Consider the following 19,332-nt stretch of genomic DNA (forward strand, 5'->3'; position numbering starts at 1 on the left):
CATGCTCCGGGATCTGGAAGCAGTCTCCCCAGGACGCCGCCGAAGCTGCCCTCGGCGGGCACAGGAGGCACTGTCTAGGGCGCTCCTTCCCATGGGCGCCTCGAGCCTGGCCCCTGCCAGCCGGGGGTAGTGGGGTCTCCAAAAAGTCTGCCCTAAAATCAGCCCAGGCCGAGGCCGGCTGAAGGAAATGAAATGACGCTCCAACATCCCTCTCCTGTACACTCTTCACAACCGTTTACCACCCGGACATTCTAACCACGCAACCGCAGGCACCCACAGAACGACCCCCTCCACGAGGCCATCGAGCTCCCGCCAATGCGCCTGCGCTGCGGCCGGCCAGGGGCGGAGTTTGCGTGCTGACGTAGGAGAGCTGTGCGTGAGAGCGCGCTAGCGTGCGGTGCTGAGAGTAACCGTCGCTGGGCTTCGCACCTCGGCAGTGGTTGCGGCTTTTTTGTGGTGTCGGTTTCTCCTTTGATCTCACTTAAAGGCGGTGCGCTGCGCTTTCGGGCCGTCTGTGCTGAGTTGCGCCAAGCGAAGCGTTTGTGAGCGCCTGGTACTGGGGTGGAAATGGTGGCTGCGGGCAGGGAGAGATGAGAAGGCCCGTAGGTGCCCCAAGCCCTCCTGGTGATGGGTAGGCGGGTGCTGGCTCCACCTGCTCACGCCCCTGGACCGGGAAGTGCAGTCTTTAGCGCCTCCCACCCCTGGCTCCAACATCCTGCAGACTCAAGCCGTAGTTCTTTAAATGTTGGGTGTAGTTAGTACATCCGTGGCTGTGAGAGTGATTAATTGAGGGAGTGTGATTCCGCTGAAATTGCATTATCCCTCTCAGGCTCTCAAAATGTCGACTATCAAGGAGCAGCTTATTGAGAATCTGATTGAGGAAGACAAAGTCTCCCAGAGTAAGATCACCATTATTGGGACTGGTGCTGTAGGCATGGCTTGTGCTATTTGTATCTTACTGAAGGTAAGTGATCAGCCTGTCCTGTGGCTGAAAATCACGTAAGCACCTTTAGGTCTTGTAGATGTTGCTGAGTTCAGGGTTGCAGGGCTAATCCCTTGACAGCAAAATATATGTCCTCTCGTTTGATTTTGACATAATTTAAGAAATATTTATTTGGAGTTTAGCATGCGTCAGACATTGCTAGACTAAGTTTATTCATAGGACACGTTGATTGCATTATTTTGTTAGTATTATAATATTTCCTGTTGAAACAATTTGTTACCTTGTCCTCCTCAAAGAGTCGTGGGTGAAAATCATATTTCCCAATGGCTTATACTTAAAATGTAAAAAAATTGTATAAGCATTATATGCTGATTGTAAAACAAAAAGGACCAAATTTGGTAAAATAACAATGGAAGTCCTTTTATTTTCCCATTTCCAGAGCATCTTTTCCTGTGCTTGTTGGTCATTTGTATATCTTCTTTGGAGAAATGTCTATTCAAATCCCTCGGCTACTTTTATTTAATTAATTTATTTATTTATGAAGATTATCCTTGAGCTAACATCCTCTGCCAATCCTCCCTCTTTTTGCTGAGGAAGATTGGCCCCGAGCTAACATCTGTGCCCATCTTCCTCTATTTTATATGTGGGAACCAACCACAGCATGGCTTGATTAGTGGTGTGTAGGTCCCTGCCTGGAATCTGGGCCAGTGAACCCTGGGCCACCAAAGCAGAGCATGTGAATTAACTGCTGCACCACTGGGCTGGCCCCAAATCCCTTGCCTATTTTTATTTATTTATTTGTTTTTTAAAGATTTTATTTTTCCTTTTTCCAAAGCCACCCAGTACATAATTGTATATTTTTAGTTGTCGGTCCTTCTAGTTATGGCATGTGTGACTCCACTTCAGCTTGGCCTGATGAGCAGTGCTGTGTCCACACCCAGGATCTGAACCAGTGAAACCCTGGGCCGCTGAAGCGGAGAATGAGAGGTTAACTACTCGGCCACAGGGCTGGCCCCATCTTGCCTATTTTTAAATTGGGTTATTTGTTGTTACTGAATTGTAGTTCTTTTTATATTCTAGATATTAACCACTTATCAGATGTATGATTTTCAAATATTTTATCCCATTCCATGGATTTCCTTTTCACTCTGTTGATTGTGTCCTCTGATGCACTGAAATTTTTGATTTTAATGTAGTTCAGTTTATTTGTTTTTACTTTTGTGACCTGTGCTTTTGTTGTGCTATCCAAAAATTATTGCCAAATTCAATGTCATGAATCTTTTCCTCTAATAATTTTATAGTTTCTTCTAATAATTTTATAGTTTCTTCAAATAATTTTATAGTTTAGATCTTACATTTAGTTCTTTGATCCATTTTGAGTTAACTTTATATATAGTGTAAAGTAAATGGTCCAACTTCATTCTTTTGTGTGTAAATATCCAGTTATCCCAGCACCATTTGTTGAAAAGACTTGTCTTTTTCCTCATTGAATGGTCTTGGCACCGTTGTCAAAAATCATTTGACTGTATATGTGAGAGTGTATTTCTGAACTCTCTCTATTCTATTCCATTGGTCTATACATCCGTCTTTAAGCCAGTACCATGCTATTTTGATCACTGTAGCTTTAGAATAAGTTTTGGAATCAGGAGGCGTGAGACCCCCAACTTTGTTCTTTTTCAAGATTGTTTTGGCTATTTGGAGTCCCTTGAGATTCCATGTGGATTTTAGAATGAACTTTTCTATTTCTCTTTAAATGCCTTTGGGATTTTGATAGGGGTTGCATTAAATCCATAGATGGCTTTGTGTAGTGTTGACATCTTAGCAATATTAAGTCTTCCAATCCATGAACATGGGATGCCTTTCCATTTATTTGTGTCTTTAATTTGTTTCAACATTTTGTAGTTTTCAGTATACAAGTCTTTTACCTCTCTAAATGTTTTAAGGGTATTATGTAATCTTTATAACAACCTTAGGAGGTAGGTACTGTTATCATCTCCATTTATAAATGAGAATACCAAAGCACAGATGTTAAATAACTTGCCCATGGTTAAATGGCTACTAGGTAAGGGGACCAGAATTCAAACTGTGGCATTCTGGTCCTGTGCTCTTAAAAGCTTTACTATATTATTTAGACAATTTTTGGAAACCTGCAGAGGGAGATGACAAGAAGAAGAAAAGCCAGTTAAATTCTAGAATCCCAGAAAGGCTCAGGCATTGGAAGTACCAGTTGCCTTAAAAGATGGAGGTGAGGGATAGGGCTAAAAACAGGAGGATTGATTGAAAGTTTATATGATGAGAAGGAAAACCACCAGATTCTCTTCTGCACCTTAATCAACCAGGCAACCACCTCTCACGTTCCAGCAGGTAAGGGGAAGGATGTTACTCTTCGGAGAAATTGAATCGAACAGGCTTTGCACTCAAGGCATCAAGGACAGTAGAGAATAGGCATCTTATTGAAAGCAGTAGGATTAGTTGAAAGTATACATGTTGGACACTGAGGCAAGAACCCTCTTATTCCTTCTGGGTCTCCAGTTTCTTTTGGAACTCCCAGCATTGGCCTCATCTTGCCCCTTCAGTGGTATCGGCAGCAGCCAGGTTTTGCCTCCTCCAGAGGTCTGAGCTTAGCTCCACGAAGCACCTCCTTTAGTCTCTCTCTTTGTTCCCTTAGGCTTAGGAGTAGTAACTTCAAGCTGCGGTTACTATCTCTGGGTTACCTCAAATGTTCCCTTTTTGCTCTTTCAGCCTTCCAACGTCTGTCTAACCAGTCACTATATTAAATGCCGTCTGTTGAAATGCTTAGAGTTGTTTCTCTTTTCCTGTCCAGAGCCAGACAGGTACACAGACTGATGTAAAAGCGGATTGGTAAACGTGAGCTGGTTTTCTTAACAGCTGAGAAGTGATATGTGATCCTTCTGCATGGAACTCCTTATCCTCCTCCTGTTCCTGATATATAACATAGAATTTAGTAAATTTTGGAATATAAAGTCTTCCAGAAAGGCCTGATGGTGCCTGGTTTGAGAAAAATCAGTAGTAAGTAGGGGCTTTGATCATTTTCCCTTACTGCTCACCCTTGGAATCTGGCCACTGGAATCTGAGGGAATGCACTCCTTCTATGTAGTTCTATATTCTGTTGCATGTGATGAAAAACCAATTCAAATTAGAGTATGCAAAAAAGAGACTGTACATTGTTCATGTAACTGGAAAACCTAAGGGTAAAGCTAGCTTCAGATACTACCAGATTCTGGAATTCAGACATGTCAAGACACAGTCTCTGCATATCTTGGTTTATATTTCCTCTATTGGCTTAATTCTCAGGCAGAGTCTTTCTATGTGGTGGTAAAGGTGGCTATACAGTTTGCTCTTAGAGTCTTATGTCATTCTTAGAGCTTATGATTCCAAATAAAAATAAGACAATTTCCCATCTTCCATTTTCAAACCTCACAGATATTGTGCTCATTTCTTATGCCTGAGCCATATGCCCATTTGTGAACTAATTGCTGTGGCCAGAAGGAAGGATGGAACAAATTGGTTGGGTCTGGTTATATGCCCATCTACCCCTAGGATGGAGAACCAGTGTTAATTGTACTGTACTGAACCATATGGAATGGGTTTCTGCAGGTGACTCCCTTTCTGTTTTGGCCATAAGGATGCATACTAAACACAACTTCAGCCAATTCAAAATTAGGCATAAGGGTTAAATATAGTAAAATCCTTTGAAAGAATTTCGTAACTTTTTATTGGTTTTAAACTCTTATCTGAAGTGGAAAAAACCCAATTCTAAAAAATTTAGCAATCATGTGAAGGCAAAGCAATAATAATTTTTGCTACACACTGTTGTTTACCTTGACTTCTGGTCACTCCAGGCGCATCAAAAACTACTATTTTTATATCATTTTTTCTATTAAAAATGTAACTCTCCTTTGATTATAAATGAGCCACACAAAAATTTTTCTCATTCTCCTGAAACCGAAATAATATTTTTTAGAACATTTTATTCAGAACTTTCATGTGTTTTAGGATTTGGCTGATGAACTTGCCCTTGTTGATGTTGCGGTGGACAAGCTGAAGGGAGAGATGATGGATCTTCAGCACGGCAGTCTGTTCTTCAATACTCCAAAGATTATCTCTGGAAAAGGTGAATTTTAGTTTTATAAAGTTATTTTCAGAGCTTCTAAAAAAAGTAATGAATTTTACCAAACAGATGTTCTTAAATGTAAAATTAAAAATAGCACCACCGTCATTAGAACATGTAGTTTAAAAGGTTAATTTTTTAAAGAACATTTCATTCTAATTGGAGAAAATTTGGTAAATATAAAAAAGTATAAAGAAAATTTTAAATCTTTTCTCTTAGTGGTTTTGTGTATTTCTTTTTCTATTCATTTATTTTTTTATGTAACTGACATTATATAAATGCTTTTTAAACTTGTCATTCTGTCATATATTTTCCCAAGGATATGCAGTCTTGAATAGTTTTTGTAATATTGTTGATATATTTACCTGTACTCTTTAACCTGGTTTTCTTTTTGTGTTTGTAGAGGACCCAGTTTCAAGTGTGAGGCCATAGAACAGGAGATGGAGAGCTTGGCCCCATTAGCATTAGCACGATGTGTTGACAAACTAAGAAGCCTCAGAGAATTAGAAAAAATAATTATGTTATCATACACCGAAGTGTATAGTGCACTCTTTGGTAATGTGATTCAACAGAAGCCCTCTTGCCTGACATGATTGGAACTGAAGGTGGTTACTTAATTTAAAAATGCCTGATGGAAAGAGCCATCATAAACATTTTATATTGACCTTAAACATGTAAATGTACTTAGAAGTTTATTTACTGATTTTCTGATTGTAGGGCAAGGCCTTTGAGTATGGCTCAGCTGATTGGAGTTTTGCGGTATCTTTTTTTAAAGCACACCAATAGTGATTATTTCAATTTCTTTAAAGTACTGTAATCAGTTTAAAGATACTCATGCAGCAATGTGATCACAAAACTCTACTAAATTTCTATGGTTGTCTTTTATGTTTTTTCATTTTGTCTCAAAAGGACAATTTGTAAATAACTGGCTTTTGGTTTGTCTTTCCAAGGCATTCACCTTAATTTTCACAGAAACAATTATTTAAAAAAGTGAATTATGAAATATTTGACATATAAATAAAGTTTAAATGTAACAAACATAAGTCAACACCCAACAAAGAAATAAAACATTACCAATTCAGGGGCCAGCCCCGTCCCACGGCCCAGGGTTCAGCCGTTCAGATCCTGGGCACAGACACAGGACCACTCATCAAGCCATGCTGAGGCAGCATCCCATACAGCACAACCAGAAGGACCTACAACTAGAATATACAACTATGTACTGGGGCTTTGAGGAGAAGAAAAAAAAAAAGAGAGACACTGGCAATAGATGTTAGCTCAGAGCAAAAATTTCCCAGCAAAAAAAAAGAAAAAAAAGAATGCAGCCTTCTTATAAAAAAAAAAGGAAAAATCAGCCTTCAATTTCTAGTAAAATGGCAGGATAAATTCCTGGATCAATCTGTTTGCTTTAAATAACAAAACTCCTGCTTAGAATATGAAAGTACACACTATCACTCCTTAAAGATTTGACACGCTCTTAACAAAGTAAGACATTTTCAGAACAGGCACTGAGTGAAGGCAGGAAACTAGAGAGTTAAGCAGAGCGTTGTAGCTAGTTTTCACTAGCTAGCATTAGCCAAACCTAGTGAACTTGAAGTTTGGTTTTCACTGCCTCACAGGACTTAGGAGACTGAAGACAGAGCCTAATTTGGGGAGTTGCTTAGGAGATAACCCCATAAACCTAAGACCCCAATGGACTACCCCAGGGGTCAGTAAGCTTTTTCTGTAAAGGGTCAGATAGTAAATATTTTAGGCTTTGTGGGCTGTACCGTCTCTTTCAAAACTACTCGGCTCTGCTGTCGTGGTACGGAAGCAGCCGTCAATAGTGTGTGAGAGAGTTGGTGTGGCTGTGTTCCAGCGAGACTTTATTTACAAAGCAGGTAGTGGACCAGATTTTGCCTGCCAGCCTTAGTTTGCCAATTCCTTAATGTAAGGATGACCTATAAATAATTTCCTTCTCCCTGCTTTGGACGACTGCAAGTAAAATTGAGTGTCTCAGTTGCTTTAGTAAAGGGGAGAAATGACTGCTAAGGATTTGGAGCCTCAATCTGGCTCTTATTTGAATTCCAAAAAATCTTAAGCAGACTTAAGACTTAAAATAGTTTCTGGAGGAAACTTTATTTCAAGCCTTAAAGAACTTCCACAAATAAAATTCCAAGGAAAATGAACATTTCACGGTAGGAATAATTAAATCTACCAGAAAATACATGAGCAAGAATCAGCAGAGATAACAGAAAAGGCCACCATAGATTTCAGATATTGAACTTATCAAACACAAATTATAAATTAACTATGATTGTTCTTTTTGAAGAAATAAAGGACAAACTTGAAAATATCAGTATGAGACCGGAAACTGTAAAAAAAAAAACCCAGATTGTAAAAAACAATCAAATATAACATAAAGATGAAATAGAGTGAAGTAAAAACTCAGTGGATTCAATAATAGACCCAATGCATTTGAAGAGAGAAGTGGTGAATCTAAGGCAACTACCCAGAAGACAACTAGAAGTGGAAAATATGACAGCCTACGCATCATGGAGGATAGAGTGATAAAGTGTAGTGTTCATCTAATGTACACTCTGTCCAGTGACTGGGACAGATGAAACATCTGAAGAGACTATGACTGAGCATCTTTGAAACAGATCATAAAAGCATCAGCCCACAGATTCAAGCCGAATTACCTCAAGAAGAATAAATACAAACTCCCCACCTAGACACATTCTTGTGAAATTAGAGAACACGAAAGGAAAAGAGAAGAAAAAATTGTCAGAAGACAAATTACCTACCGAAAAGGAAGGGGGTGACAGACTGATTTCATAGCAGCAGTGAAACTGGCAGACAATGGAACGATATCTTCAATGTGCTGAGAGAGAAAGTGTCAATCTAGAATCTCTACCCAGCAAAAATGTCTTTCAAGAATAAGGATGAAATAAAGACATTTTCAGACAAAGGCTGAGATAGTTGCTGTCAGAACCTCACCAATGGAAATGCAAATGCATTTCCTTATGGCAAAAGAAAAGTGATCGCAGATACAAGGTCTGAGATGCAAGAAAAAAATGAGCACAGAAAATGGTAAAAATGTGGACAAATCTACATAAACATCAGGTGTACAAAACTATAATGTGGCTTAGGGGATTAAAAAATTTTTTAAATACAGCATGTAAATCTGGGGGTGAGAGGTGGTAGAGGTGAGTGAAGTAGTCTTGTAAGTTCCCCCAGTCTTTAGGGAAGAGGGAAAGGTGATGATTAACGTTGGACTCGGAGAAGGTAGACATGCTTGTTGGAACTTCTGTGACAGCCTTTACAAGAAGAGAAACAGCTGTCAGCTCTAAATTAGTAAAGAAGAAGAAGTAAAATTAGAAAAACATGCCCAGTGAGTTAAAAACAAGATAAAAAAGAAAAATAAGAAGACGGCTGGGGCTGGCCCTGTGGCTGAGTGGTTAAGTTTGCGTGCTCCCCTTCGGTGCCCCAGGGTTTCACTGGTTCGGATCCTGGGTGTGGACATGGCACCGCTCATCAGGCCATGCTGAGGCGGCGTCCCACATAGCACAACCAGAAACACTCACAACTAGAACAGACAACTGCATACTGGGGGGCTTTGAGGGGAAGAAGAAGAAGAAGAAGAAAAAAGATTGGCAACAGATGTTAGCTCAGGTGCCAATCTTTAAAAAAACAAAAAAAAGAAGAGGGACAATGTATAGAACTAACTAAGAGTTTACCATGAATGCCAGACACAAAGTTATTAATAAAAAATCCATTGTATTTCTGTATGTCAAAAGCAGGGAGGAGCCGGCCCCATGGCCGAGTGGTTAAGTTCGCACGTTCCGCTTCAGTGGCCCAGGGTTTCGCCGGTTTGGATCCTGGGTGGGGACATGGCACCCCTCGTCAGGCCATGCTGAGACGGCATTCAACATAGCACAACTAGAAGGACCCACAACTAGAATATACAACTGTGTACTGGGTGGCTTTGGGTAGAAAAAGCAGAAAGAAAAAAAAAGAAGATTGGCAACAGTTGTTAGCTCAGGTGCCAAACTTAAAAAAAAGCCCAATGGAAAAATGAGAAAAGATGAACATTTCACAAAAGAAGAAACTTAAATTGCCTATAAATATATGAAAAGACAATCTCATTAGTAACCAAGGAAAGGAAAATAAAAAGCATATCAGCGTACCACTACACACCCATTAGATTGGCCAAAGTGTGATAATATGAAGTGTTTGTCAGGATGTGGAACAGTAGGTGCTCTCATGCATGACGTGAATTAAATACCTTCCTATATGTCATGCAAGAAGGTATTATAGTAAAACTGCTTTTTTAAAAAGTTTGTCATTACCTGGTGAAGTTGACACATGAACATGTCCTACAACCTAGAAATCACACTTCTAGGTATATTCTCAAGAGAAACTTGTGCACGTGTGCACTGGGATAACATGTACAGGAATGTATAGTGGTGTAACTTGTAATAGCTCCAAACTGGAAACCATTCAATGAACGCCAATCCTAAATTGTATAAATGATGCAGTGTAGTGTTACACAGCAACGAGAGGGAATGAACTACAGGGTCACACGTTAACATGGGTGACTATCAGATCCATAATGTTTAGTGAAAGTAATGTATACCATATGATTTAAAAACAGATATGCATGGGTGGTAAAACTTTCTTTTCTTTAAGGTAAGGTTGTGATTTTTACCACTTAGAAGAATGGTTGGTAATCGCTGTGCGTGAAAGATGTTGATGCAACCTATTAGGGGCACACAAGGACTTCCAATATATTGGTGATGTTCTATTAATTTGTGTGATTTTTATGGAGTTAACTTTAATATTTAAAAAATTGAACATTTTTTGTTTCTTATACACTCTTCTACATGTATGATATATTTCATAATAGAGCATTTTGAAAATACATTTAGTGAGCCCTAATGAGGAAGAGTAATAGAACGTCATTGATTATCCACAGATGGTTTTGATTCTCATATGTACAATAATTAACACAGAGCCCAAGTGCCTGCAACATAGAAGGTGCTAAGATGTTTGTGGAAAAAAGGGAGGAATATGAGATCAGAACCTGTTATTATGGATCTCATGATCAAGTTAGGGGTATAAGTACAACACAACCATGGGAAGATAACATAAGGCACAATATATAAGGACTGTTTGAGAATTATAGGCAGTAAGTGCTATAAAAATTCAGTGAAGTAAGAGAGTGTATTTGTGAATGATGTAATTAGGGGATGCCTAGCAGAGGAATTGGTATTTGAAGAAGTCCTTTAATAATATAACAATCATAGTAGCTAACATTTATTGAACATTTAATGTATGCTAGGCCTTGTTCTGAGTACTCTTGTATGTTAACTCACTGAATCATCTTAAGACCATATAAAAGAAAAACTATTGTTAGCTCAGTCTTGCAGATGAGGAACTGAAGGTCAGAGTAGCAGGCCAAATACTTCTCCAGGGTCACACAGCCAGGAGGTGACAGAGTAAGGATATAGGCAGTTAGACCTCAGAGCTTTTGCCCCAGACCATCATGGTTTGCTGTCTCTTGGAGGACTGAATTATATTGAGAAAGGAAAATAAGTAACAGGTAAGGAGATGATGCCATTAACAGAATCAGGGCACCTGGAAAATCTGACATAAAAATAAGACTCAAAGGTAGTATGATAATTTGGAGGCAGATTGTGAAAACATTTGGTATTTTGCTTTCATATATACTTTAATTGAATTTGTTGGACGTAATAGTTCAAATAATCTGAACTACGGAGAGATGACTTTGGACAAGCTGCAATGCTTTTTGCCTGTTTGTCCTTTAAAATTCAAGGGAGAGAGGAAAGAGGGAAAGAAGAGATGGGGAAAGAGAGACACAGAGAGAGATAGATTACTTTGGATTTCTGTGGTTAGATAAGACTTTATGGAAGGTGAATGTCAAACAAGGTCTTTAGCAAGAACGAGGTAGACTGCGTATGCAGAGAGAGAAGAGAACGTCCTCTATAGGTCTTCTACTTGATACGAAGGAGAGATGATCTCTTAGATTAATGTGAAACATGTCAGCCTAAGAAATGCCATCTTTCTAAATTTGTCTTTCTAATTAAAATCTTTACTGGGACAGGAAAAACGTAAAACTGTTTATGGTTTATAAATTGGATTAGAAAGATATGAAAAGGACCATAAATGGAGATGAAATAATATCGTTAAACGAACTTTCTTTTCAAAAGAGCATAAAAATAAGTTTAAAAAAATAGAGATGGGACATAAAGGATATTTTAGCTAATTTAATTTTTGACATCCATGTGGCAAATAACAGGTATACAATGCTTTAAAAGAAGTCCAGCACGGGATAGTGAGCAAAGTTATTATATTGTCATTGGATTTAATAGGTGAAACAATTTCACAACTGGTCATCAGATTTAGAAGGTAGTTTGTTTTCTTGTGAGATCAAGAACTTGTCTGTGATCTCACATCCAGTCCCTTATAATAATTGGAAGTACAGTAAATACATTCTCACTCTTAGGATCCTGAGACAGACACATGAACCCTCCGAGTTCTAAGCTTCTGATTCATATGGTCTTTGTAAGAAGACAGAGAACTGACTTGCATTGCCTCAGGCCTTAATAACAAATGAGAATGTGGGCTAAAAGGGATGGTAGGTTCTGTTATTATTAAAAGAAAAAAAAAGCTGTGTGAAAATTGGTAAGTGAGAGTGAGTCAGGTTATGCAAAATAACATTACTGCATGGAAAGTCTGCTCATCTGCAAACACTGGAGATGAAGGTAGGGGAGTACTTTAATATCGGGGTCAGACAATAGACTTTCACAGAATTAAGGCACAGTGACTATGGAAATCTTGATCCAAATATTGTCTTTTGTTTCCTTTTTAGATTGCAGCGTATCTGCAAACTCCAAATTAGTTATTGTCACAGCAGGTGCACGGCAGCAGGAAGGAGAAAGTCGCCTCTCCTTGGTCCAACGTAATGTAAATATCATGAAATCAATCATTCCTGCCATAGTCCATCATAGTCCTGACTGTAAGATGCTTATTGTTTCAAATCCAGGTGAGTCTTTTCTCCCCCCTTTAACTGCATAAGAATGATCTTTCCATACCATTCCTTTAAAAAAAACACACACTTCATTGAGGTAACATTTATTCAGTAAACTTCACCCATTTAAAGTATAAAATACAATGAGTTATTTCTAGACTTATTGAGATACAATTGACATCTAATGTGTAAGTTTAAGGTGTACGACATGAGGATTTGATACACTTATGTATTCAAAATTATTACCACAGTAGGCTTAGTTACCTCCATCCCCTCACATAATTACCATTTCCTTTTTGTGATGAGAACATGTAAGATTTACTCTCTAAGCAACTTTCAAGTATGTAATACAGTATCGTTAACTATAGTCACCATGCTGTTAGCTATAGTCACCCAGAACTTACTCATCTTCTATCTGGAAGTTTGCATCCTTTGAACCACATCTCCCCATTTCCTCCAGCCCCTGGCGGTCACATTCTACTCTCTGTTTCTATGAGTTCGCCTCTTTTAGATTCCACATGTAGGTGACATCAGACGGTATTTGTCTTTCTCTGTCAGACTTCTTTCACTTAGCATAGTGCCTTTGTCGACTGAGGAAAAATCACTACAATTTAAAGAGGAGATGTTTATTTGGGCAATTAGAATTGCAATTTAGGAGACACAGATTCAGGCAGAAACCCAAAATGTACTCCAAGGAAGACCAAGAAGGCAAGGGTTTATAAAGGCAAAAAGAGAGAAATTACACAGGTGGTTTTGCAGGATTTGTGATTGGTAGTGGCAACAACTCTTGCTTCTTGGCTACACGTGACTGTTTACTAAGGCCGTCTCTAAGACAAAAAGTTCTTGTTTCTGGGAGTAAGCATATTTCTTGAAAGAAGGTCAAGATGACAGCAGTGAAGCACAGTTCAAAAGTTACGTTTCACCTGGGTAGAGACGTGGTGTGTGCAGAAGCCCCATTTCCTTTTTTTTTTTTCAGGGAAGGATTCACCCTGAGCTAACATCTGTTGACAGTCTTCCTCTTTTGCTTTTCTCCCCAAAGTACATGGTTGTATATCCTAGTTGTAAGTCCTTCCAGTTCTTCTATGTGAGCCGCTGACAGACAGGTGGTATGGTTCCGCGACCAGAAACGAACCTAGGCCACCCGAAGCAGTGAGAGTGCCACGCTTTAACCGGTAGACCATGGGGACTGGCTGGAGCCTCATTTCCTTATCGGCCTCCCAGCTCCATTTTAGAAGCCCTGACATAGTCACTCCACTTTGTTATCACTATCCACACCTTCAAGATCCATCCATGTTGTCACAAATGGCAGGATTTCCTTCTTTCTGGTGGCTGACTATTCCATTGTATATGTCTATACCTCATCTACTTTATCCATTCATCCATAGACGGACACTTAGGTTCTTTACGTATCTTGGCTAATGTGAATAATGCTGCAATGAACATGGGAATGCAGATAATCTCTTTGAGATCCTGATTTCATTTCCTTTGGATATATACCCAGAAGTGGGATTGCTGGACCATATGGTAGTTCTATTTTTAATTTTTTGAGGAACTTCCCTGCTGTTTTCTATAGTAGCTGTACCAATTTACATTCTCCCTGACAGTGCACAAGGGTTCTCTTTTTCCCACGTCCTCGCAAACACGTCCTCTTAATGATAGTTATTCTAATAGGTGTGAGGTGATATTTCATTGTGGTTTTAATTTGCATTGTGGTTTTAATTTCCCTGATGATTAGTGATGTTGAGCATCTTTTCATTTACCTGTTGACCATTTGTATGTTATCTTTGGAAAAATGTCTGTTCAGTTCCTCTGCCCGTTTTTTTTTCTATTTTATTTTTATTGAGGTTATGATAGTTTACAACCTTGTGAAATTTCAGTTGTACATTATTTGTCAGTCGTGTTGTAGGTGCACAACTTCACCCTTTGTGCCCACCCTCCACCCCTCTTTCCCCTGGTAACCACTAATCTGTTCTCTTTGTCCACGTGTTTAACTTCCACATATGATTGGAGTCATATAGAGATTGTCTTTGTCTCTGGCTCATTTCACTTAACATAATACCCTCAAGGTCCATCCATGTTGTTGTGAATGGGATGATTTTATCCTCTTTTATGGCTGGGTAGTATTCTATTGTATATACATACCGTATCTTCTTTATCCAATCATCACTCGATGCCTCTGCCCATTTTTTAATCAAATTGTATGTGGTTTTTTTGCTATTTTGTTTGAGTTCCTTAGATATTTTGGATGTTACCCCTTATTAGCTATAGGATTTGCAAATATTTCCTCCCATTCCATAGGTTGCATTTTCATTTTATTGACTGTTTCTTTTGCCATGTAGAAGCTTTTTAGTTTGATATAGTCCCGCTTATTTTTTCTTTTATTTCTTGTGCTTTTGTGTCATATCTGAAAAATCATTGAGCAATGTCAAGGAGATTTTTCCCTGCTTTCTTCTAGGAATTTTATGATTTCAGGTCGTATGTATAAGGCTTTAATTCATTTCGAGTTAATTTTTATGAGTGGTGTAAGAGAGGAGTCCAATTTCATTCTTCTTAATGTGAGTATCCAGTTTTCCCAACATCACTTATTGAAGAGACTATCCTTTCCCCATTGAGTATTCTTGGCTCTCTTGTCAAATATTAATTGACCGTTTATGCAAGAGTTGATTTCTTGGCTCTCAGTTCTGTTTCATTGTCTGTTTTTATGCCAGTACTATACTGTTTTGATTACTATAGCTTTCTAATATAGTTAGAAATCAGGAAGTGTGATGCCTCCAGCTTCATTCTTCTTTCTCAGGGTTGCTTTGGCTATTTAGGATCTTTTGTGGTTCCATATGAATTTTAGGTCTGTTTTTTCCTTTTTTTTTTTTTTAAAGATTTTATTTTTCCTTTTTCTCCCCAAAGCGCCTGAGTAAATAGTTGTGTATTTTAGTTGTAGGTGCTTTTAGTTGTGGCATGTGGGACGCCGCCTCAACGTGGCCTGATGAGCTGTGCCATGTCCACGCCCAGGATCCAAACTGGCAAAACCCTGGGCCGTGGAAGCAGAGCATGCGAACTTAACCACTCTGCCACGGGGCCGGCCCCAAGGACTATTTTTTCTGTTGCTGTGAAGAATGCCATTGGAATTTTGATAGGGATTGCATCAAATCCTATTAATTCTTCCAACCCATGAACATGGGATATCTTTCCATTTATTTATGTCTTCTTCAATTTCTTCCATCAAAGGCTTATCGTTTTTAGTGCACAGATCTTTTATCTCCTTGGTTAAATTTATTCCTAAGTATTTTATTGCTTTTGATACTTTTGTGAATGGGATTGTTTTCTTTGTTTTTAAGATATTTTGTTGTTAGTGTATAGAAACTCAACTGATGTCTGTATATTGATTTTGTATCCTGCGATTTTACAGAATTCATTGATCAGTTCCAACGGTTTCTTGGGCGGGGGTAGTCTTTAGGATCTTCTATAAATAAGAGCATATCATCTGCAAATAGAAACAGGTGTACTTCTTCCTTTCCAATTTAGGTACCTTCTAATTATTTTTCCTGGCTAATTGCTCTGGCTAGGACTTCCAGTACCATGTTGAATAGGAGTGGTCAGGATGGGCACCCTTGTCTTGTTCCTGATCTTAGAGGAAAACCTTTTATGTTTTTACCTTTGAGTATGATGTTGGCTGTGGGCTTGTCATATACGGTTTTTGTTATGTTGAGGTACATTCATTCTCTAGCCACTTTATTGAGAGTTTTTATCATGAAAAGATGTTGAATTTTGGCAATTGCTTTTTCTGCCTCTATTGAGATGATCATGTAATTTTTATCTTTCATTCTATTAATGTGATGTGTCACATTGATCTATTTGCATGCGTGAAACTGTCCTTGCATCCCACTTGATCATGGTGTATGATCCTTTTAATGTGGCTTTGAATTTGGTTTGCTAATATTTTGTTGAGAGTTTTTGCATCTATGTTCATCAGGGAAATTGACCTGTATTTTTTCTGTTGCATCATTATCTGGCTTTAGTATGAGAGTAATGCTAGCTTTGTAAAATGAGTTTTGAAGTGTTCCCTACTTTTCAAGTTTCTGAAAGAGTTTGAGAAGCATTGGCATTAGTTCTTCTTTAAATGTTTGGTAGCGATCACCAGGGAAATATCTGGTCCTGGGTTTTTCTTTGTTGGGAGACTTTCGATTATTGAGTCAATCTCATTACTTGCTATTGATCTGTTCATATATTCTGTTTCTTCAGGATTTACTCTTAGTAGGTTTATGTTTCTAGGAATTTATTCATTTCTTCTAGGTTATCCAATTTGTTGGCATATATCCTCCTGTTCATGGTAGTCTCTTAAGACCCTTTGTATTTGTTTGGTATCAGTTGTAAGGTCTCCTCTTTCATTTCTGATTTCATTTACTTGAGTCTTCTCTCTTTTTTCTCAGTCTAGTCAAAGATTTGTCAATTTTGTTTATCATTTCAAAAAAACAGCTATTAGTTTTGTTAGTCTTTTCTTTTCTTTCTTTTTTTTTTTTTAAGTACCACATCAAGTTTTTTTTTTTTTTAAGATTTTTTAACTTTTTTCATTTTTCTCCCCAAAGCCCCCCGGTACAAAGTTGTATATTCTTAGTTGTGGGTCTTTCTAGTTGTGGCATGTGGGACGCCGCCTCAGCATAGCTCGATGAGCAGTGCCATGTGCCTCCAGGATTCGAACCGACGAAACACTGGGCCGCCTGCAGCGGAGTGTGCGAACTTAACCACTGGGCCACGGGGCCGGCCCCTGTCAGTCTCTTCTATTGTCTGTTTTGTCCCTAATTTATTTCCTTTGTGACCTTTGTTATTTCCTTCCTTCTGCCAACTTTGGGCTTAGTTTGTTCTTCTATTTCTAGTTTCCTTGAGTATAAAGTTAGGTTGTTTATTTGAGATCTTTCTTTTTTCTTAGTGTAGGCATTCAATGCTATGAACTTCCCTCTAAGAACTGCCTTTGCTTTGTCCCATAAATTTTGCCATGTTGTGTTTCAATTTTAATTTGATTTCCCTTTTGATTTCTTCCTTGGCTCATTGGTTGTTCAGGAGTGTGTTGTTTAATTTCCACACGTTTGTGAACTTTCCAGTTTTCCACTGTTACTGATTTCTAGTATATAACATTGTTGTTAGAAAAGATACTTGGTATGATTTCAATCTTCCTAAATTTGCTAACTTGTTTCTGATCTATTATATGATCTATCCTGGAGAATGTTTTGTGTACACTTGAGAAGAATGCGTATTCTGCTGCTGTTGGGTAGAATGTTCTGTTAATATTCTGAATATGTCTGTTAGGTCCATTTGGTCTAAAGTATAGTTCAAGTTCAACATTTCCTTATTGGTTTTCTGTCTGGATGATCTATCCATTGTTGAAAGTGGAGGTATTAAAGTACCCTACTATTATTGTATAGTTGTGTACTTCTCCCTTAAGATCTGTTAGTATTTGCTAAATATATTTAGGTGCTCTGATGTCGGGTGCATGTATATTTATGATTGTGATATCTTCTTGATGAATTGACCCCTTATCATTATATAATGATCTTCTTTGTTTTATGGTTTTTGGCTTAAAGTCTATTTTGTCTGATATAAATATAACCACCCCTCCTCTCTTTAGCTTTCCACTTGCAAGGAATATCTTTTTCCATCCCTTCACTTCATGCCTCTGTGTGTCCTTAAAGCTGAAGTGGGTCTCTTGTAGGCAGCACATAGTTGGGTGGTGGTTTTTTAATCCATCCAGCCACTCTATGCCTTTTGACTAGAGAATTCAATCCATTTATATCTAGAGTAATTATTGATAGGTAAGGACTTACTAATGCCATTTTATTAATTGTTTTCTGGCTGTTTTTTAGTTTTCTGTTCCTTTCTTCCTCTCTTGCTGCCTACCTTTGTAAATTGGTGACTATCCTTAGTAGTATGCTTTGATTACTTTCTCTTTATCTTTTGCCTATATACTCTAGGTTTTTGTTTGTAGTTACCATGAGGCATACATAAAACATGTTATAGATGTAACCGTCTATGTTACACTGATAACAACTTATCTTTGATCACATACAAAAACTCTACCCTTTTACTCCTCCCTTTTAAGTTTTTGATGTCATAATTTATTTATTCATTCTCTAACATTTTTATTGAAGTTTAATTGACATACAGCATCATATTAGTTTCAGATGTGCATCATAGTGATTCAGTATTTATATACATTATGAAGTGATCACCACTAATCAGTCTAGTTACCATGTATCACCATACAAAATTATTACAGGATTATTGACTATATCCCTATGCTGTGCCTTACATTCCCAAGACTTATTTATTTTATAACTAGAGGTCTGTACCTCTTAATCCCCTTTACCTATTTTGCCCAACACCCTCTCCTCTGGCAACCACCAGTTTGTTTTCTGTATCTATGAGTCTGTTTCTGTTTTGTTTTGTTTGTTCATTTGTTTTGTTTTTTAGATTTGATGTCACAATTTACCTTTTTTTATATTGTGTATTCATTAACAAATTACTGTAGTTATAGTCATTTTTAATACTTTTGTCCTTTGACTTATTAGAATTAGGTAGTTAATATACCACCAAATTGTAGTACTAGAGTGTTCTGAATTTGACTATATGCTTTTCTTTACCAGTGTGTTGTGTATTTTCATGTTACTAATTAGTATCCTTTCATGTCAGCTTGAGGAGCTCCTTTCTGCATTTCTTGTAAGGCAGCTTTAGAGATGATAATCTCCTAAACTTTTGTATGTCTGGGAAAAATGTTATCTTTCCTTCCTTTCTGAACAACAACTTTGCTGGATAGAGTTTTCTTGGTTGGCAGTTTTTTCTTTCAGCACTTTGAATTTACCATCCCATTCTCTCCTGGCCTGGAAGGTTTCTCTGAGAAATCTGCTGATAGCTTTATGGGAGCTCTCTTGTAAATTATAAGCTGCTTTTCTCTTGCTGCTTTTATGATTCCCTCTTTGTCTTTGATTTTTGACAGTTTTTTTAACAATGTGTCTTGGAGAGGCTCTCTTTCAGTTGAGTCTGTTTGGTGTCCATGAGCTTCATGGACGTGGGTATCCAAATCTCTCCCCAGATTTGGCAAGTTCTCAGCCATTATCTCTTTAAAGAAGCTCTGCCCCCTTCTCCCTCTCTTCTGGGTCTCCAATAATGTGCGTATTTTTTCTTTTGGTGAAATCTAATAGATCACATAGACTGTCTTCACTCTTTTTCTTCCTTTTT

General features: G+C 38.1%; 1 protein-coding gene across 1 annotated transcript in view; it reads left to right on the top strand.

Moving 5' to 3' along the window:
- Nucleotides 1-814: 814 nt before the first annotated feature.
- Nucleotides 815-19,332, top strand: part of LOC106837535 (L-lactate dehydrogenase C chain) — a 38,003-nt gene continuing 19,485 nt past the window's right edge. The window contains exons 1-3 of the mRNA XM_014851146.3: nt 815-964; nt 4,961-5,078; nt 11,950-12,123. Of these exons, the coding sequence (XP_014706632.1) occupies nt 839-964; nt 4,961-5,078; nt 11,950-12,123 (418 nt within the window). The 5' untranslated portion in view covers nt 815-838. The remainder of the gene's footprint in view (nt 965-4,960; nt 5,079-11,949; nt 12,124-19,332) is intronic.

This window comes from Equus asinus, chromosome 20 (assembly GCF_041296235.1).
Source record: "Equus asinus isolate D_3611 breed Donkey chromosome 20, EquAss-T2T_v2, whole genome shotgun sequence".
NCBI classification, from domain to species: Eukaryota; Metazoa; Chordata; class Mammalia; order Perissodactyla; family Equidae; genus Equus; species Equus asinus.